At 49.6% G+C, this 3,540-nt stretch overlaps 1 protein-coding gene across 1 annotated transcript; it reads right to left on the bottom strand.

Moving 5' to 3' along the window:
- Nucleotides 1-516: 516 nt before the first annotated feature.
- On the bottom strand, nucleotides 517-3,318 carry NR0B1 (nuclear receptor subfamily 0 group B member 1). The gene is made up of 2 exons (XM_014878035.2): nucleotides 2,633-3,318; nucleotides 517-1,060 (listed from the first exon to the last, which is right to left on the bottom strand). Exons 1-2 carry the CDS (start codon nucleotides 3,198-3,200, stop codon nucleotides 816-818), a joined length of 813 nt encoding a protein of 270 aa, XP_014733521.1. The 5' UTR covers nucleotides 3,201-3,318; the 3' UTR covers nucleotides 517-815.
- Nucleotides 3,319-3,540: the final 222 nt, after the last annotated feature.

Consider the following 3,540-nt stretch of genomic DNA (forward strand, 5'->3'; position numbering starts at 1 on the left):
TCAATGCTTAATTAAGACGTCATCACATGAACGACAAATAGTGATGGATGTACCAGTGGTATACCATGTTTCAGCATAATAATTTTGTTTTTCAATAGGAATAAGTAGTGTGGAGAATCTGACTACTGAAGTCCCAGTTAGCAGTTACCTAGATGAAATAAAATGTGAAGTCCACCCTGCTAGTTCTCCTGACCCTAATCAGCATTTGCTGTTTGCATATTTTTGGAAGCAGTTTTCATTTGCTTGTTGTTTTGGGGAACAGATTTATTTCATTTTCCTGGAGCCCAAAATGTGTTGAATTGAATGTTTTACTGCAAATATTAGAGTGGATGAGGCTACTTTAAGATTCATTAAGCCTCAAAATACTCCTAACACATCTTCCCCATATGGAAGAAAACCTTGGGCAAATATTTAATAACCATCATAGATTTGATTCTGTTAAAGTCAATAGAAGTATTAAGAATGGTACTGACACCGTGCTTATTTTGAAAAAGCAAGGATTACTCACCTTGAAAGTACAATACAGTAAATATGTTCTTTATTCAGAGGCATGGTAAAAGAATAGCCAGTCGACTTGGGATATGAACATTTTCTACAACCTTAAAGCTTGTTTTGATGACCATAACCTTATTCCAAAACCACCGAGTTTAATAAAAATTTCTTTCAGAACTTGAAGAATATTTTATTATGGAATACAAAAATACTATCTATGTAAAAACAATAAGTTAGTTTATTTACAATACTTTACACTATCCTGCTCTGGGACTTCCTTTGCACTGGAATTTTCAGTATTTTACACATCTTTATAATTTTACTTATAATTTTGCACAAAGCATTTCCAAAAGCATGTCATCCATGTTCACTGCTCCAATGATGGGCCTGAAGAATAATTCAGCAACCACATTAGCATTAATAGATCTTAACAAGGAGAGAACAACATTCAGCTTGGCAAATCTGGCTTCATCACCTCTGTGAATGAGTCTGACATGTTCATTTAGAGCTTGTTGTGCTTCCCTCTGCAGTCCTTCAATGTACTGTGTACACTGCAGTCCAGGCAGATCTGAAAAGAGAAATAAATCATTTTGTTTACATCTTTTTTACTTATGAAACAACATTATTCTTACAGAACAACTCCTAACAGCTCACGGACTGTAATTATCACTCAAGGAAAGAAGCAAATTAAATTGCTAGAAGATTTCTTGTATACAAAGTCAACATGCCAAATTTTATTAGGCAGGTCAAATTCTTATCATATTGGTGCTCTGGATATTGAATTATCTTCTTCACAAACCTGAAACATGATATTTATCAACATTCACTTAAGTGTTAAACAAATTGGTTGATAAAAACTTTGATTGAAGAATGCTCTCCAAAACACCATTACAGTGAGGAAGACAACAAAAATAACTTTTTCAGTTTTCCACTTCTACAAAAATCATTGTTTTCATTCTTTTGACAACTGTCTCTACTCCAGTTTATAAATGGCAAGAAGTACTGACTCCAACATGCAACAGGAAGTTTCCCAATGAACCACAGTAGGGATACTGAAAGATAGAAGGTGCAGAATTAAGGCTGTATATGACCACAGAATCATTTTGTGTGGAAAAGACCTCCAAGATCAGCGAGTCCAGCCATTAACCTAACACTGCCAGGTCCACCACTAAACCACATTCCTGAGCAACATATCTACACATTTTTGAACACTTTCAAGGGTGGTGATTCAACCACTTCCACGGACAGCCTGTTCCAATGCTTGACCACCCTTTCAGAGAAGATTTTTTCCCTGCCAGAACAATGCCTCTATCTTTTTTGCATTAGACCAGCTTCCAAATTTGACTTGTACAACATAAGTTTCACCTTAACTATAGTAACTTTTCCTCTCTTATCTGTGTAGAAAGCAAAGTTACAGGAGCAGAAATGATAAATGCAAAGTACCACTATAGGAACCTAACCATCAATAACTATCAGTTTGGCATTGGGAGCGCCAGCAGAGCCCTGTCCCACTTTCACAGGGTACTGCTGTACTTGGGAAGTGCCATGTCCAGCCTGCCAGCTGCCTTTCAGGTGAGTCACAGACGTGATAAGAAGTCCCTTGGTAGGGCTGCACCTATGGGAGTCTCCACAAAGAGAGACGGCAAAAAAAAAAAAAAAACGATCATGACTGCGATACCAAAAGCCACACCAGCCTTTGTTGGTGGAAGCCCGAGCCTTCCCTCGGTCTCCGGGGCGCGCAGAGCCCCGGGCACGGCACGGGCAGAGCCGCTGCCCTCGGGCCGTGCAGGAGAACTCCCGCTGAGGGAAACGAGCAAGGAGCCGCTGCTGACTCCCAGCTTTCCCGACCCGACTGCCTGGAATTCGCTTTATTCGTGGAAAGCATCTGCGGAAAGTGCCTGCCCTCACATGACCCCAGACCGAGCCGCAGCCGGACCCACTCCCTGCCTGCGGCCAGGCTCTTGAGGAAGGGGCAGAAGGTGGAGCCTTGCTCCGTGTCCCTCTACTCCAGCACCTCTTTCACTCTGAGGGAAGCCCCGGGTCAGCCCATAGATATATCCCTGGGGATACAGGCGGGCTCTCCCCGCTCTCCTCGCTGCCCTGCGGCCAAGGGCCCCCGCTGCCCTGCCCGGCCACTCACCCGGGTTGAAGAGCACCGTCCCCTTGAGGTAAGCGTACTCTTTGGTGCTGATGTCCAGGCTCCAGCACTTGGCCAGGAAGCCCTTGATAGCCTGGATCTCGCCGGCCGAGGGCAGGTGCGGGCCGTGGTGCTGCCGGCCCGGTGCCGGTGCCGGTGCCCGCGGCGGGGGCTGCTCGCCCTGCTGCCGGGCGGTGAGGATGCGCTGCAGCATGCTGGGCTCCGCGCTCTCCACCGTCTCCAGGTGCACCCGGTCCTGCGCCAGCCCCAGCAGCAGCAGCGGCGCCCAGCAGCTGCGGACCAGCAGCAGCTGCTCCTCCAGCGGCAGCTCCTGGAAGCAGGGCACGTTCTGGACGAAGCGCAGCGTCTTCACCAGCACGGCCGAGGCCGCCTTGCAAGCCACCTGCGGGCTCCGCAGGGCCACCCGCCGCCGAGACCCGCACGGGCAGCCCCGGGGCGCCGGCCCGGGCGGCGGCAGCGCCCGCTGCTCGCTGCGGAGGATGCTGTAGAGGATGCTGCTGTGCCGCCGGCCCTCCGCGCAGCAGCGGCAGCCGCGCTCCGCGCACGCCATGGCACCCGCGGGGCCGGGGCCGGGCTGAGCCGCCTGGGAGGCTCGGCGGGGCGGTCCCTGCCTCCTGGTCCTGCCGGCAGACGCGCAGCGCTCGCCCTCTGTCCGGCTCCTTAACTTATTTATAGCCGGCGGGGGTGTGTGTGTGTGCGTGTGTGTGTGTGCGTGCAGCCGCAGGCGCTGTACCGGCGGTTCAAAGGGGCAGACACTTTACTGGCTGGAAAAGAGGCGGGGGGAAGGAGGGGAGATGAAAAAGAACCCCAAACCCTCCTCCTCCTTCCCTGAGACAGCGATGCCCGGGGGGAGCCGGTTAGCCGGCAGCCTCTGCCCGCAGGCTGCGATG

This window comes from Sturnus vulgaris, chromosome 2 (assembly GCF_052056855.1).
Source record: "Sturnus vulgaris isolate bStuVul1 chromosome 2, bStuVul1.hap1, whole genome shotgun sequence".
Classification (NCBI taxonomy): domain Eukaryota; kingdom Metazoa; phylum Chordata; class Aves; order Passeriformes; family Sturnidae; genus Sturnus; species Sturnus vulgaris.

Bases quoted from the DNA above. Each gene is read 5' to 3' on its own strand.
- NR0B1 (XM_014878035.2), bottom strand. From the start codon at position 3,200: ATGGCGTGCGCGGAGCGCGGCTGCCGCTGCTGCGCGGAGGGCCGGCGG. The intron at 1,061-2,632 runs GTGAGTGGCCGG...TTCTCTTTTCAG, and splicing joins GACGGTGCTCTTCAACCCGG to ATCTGCCTGGACTGCAGTGT.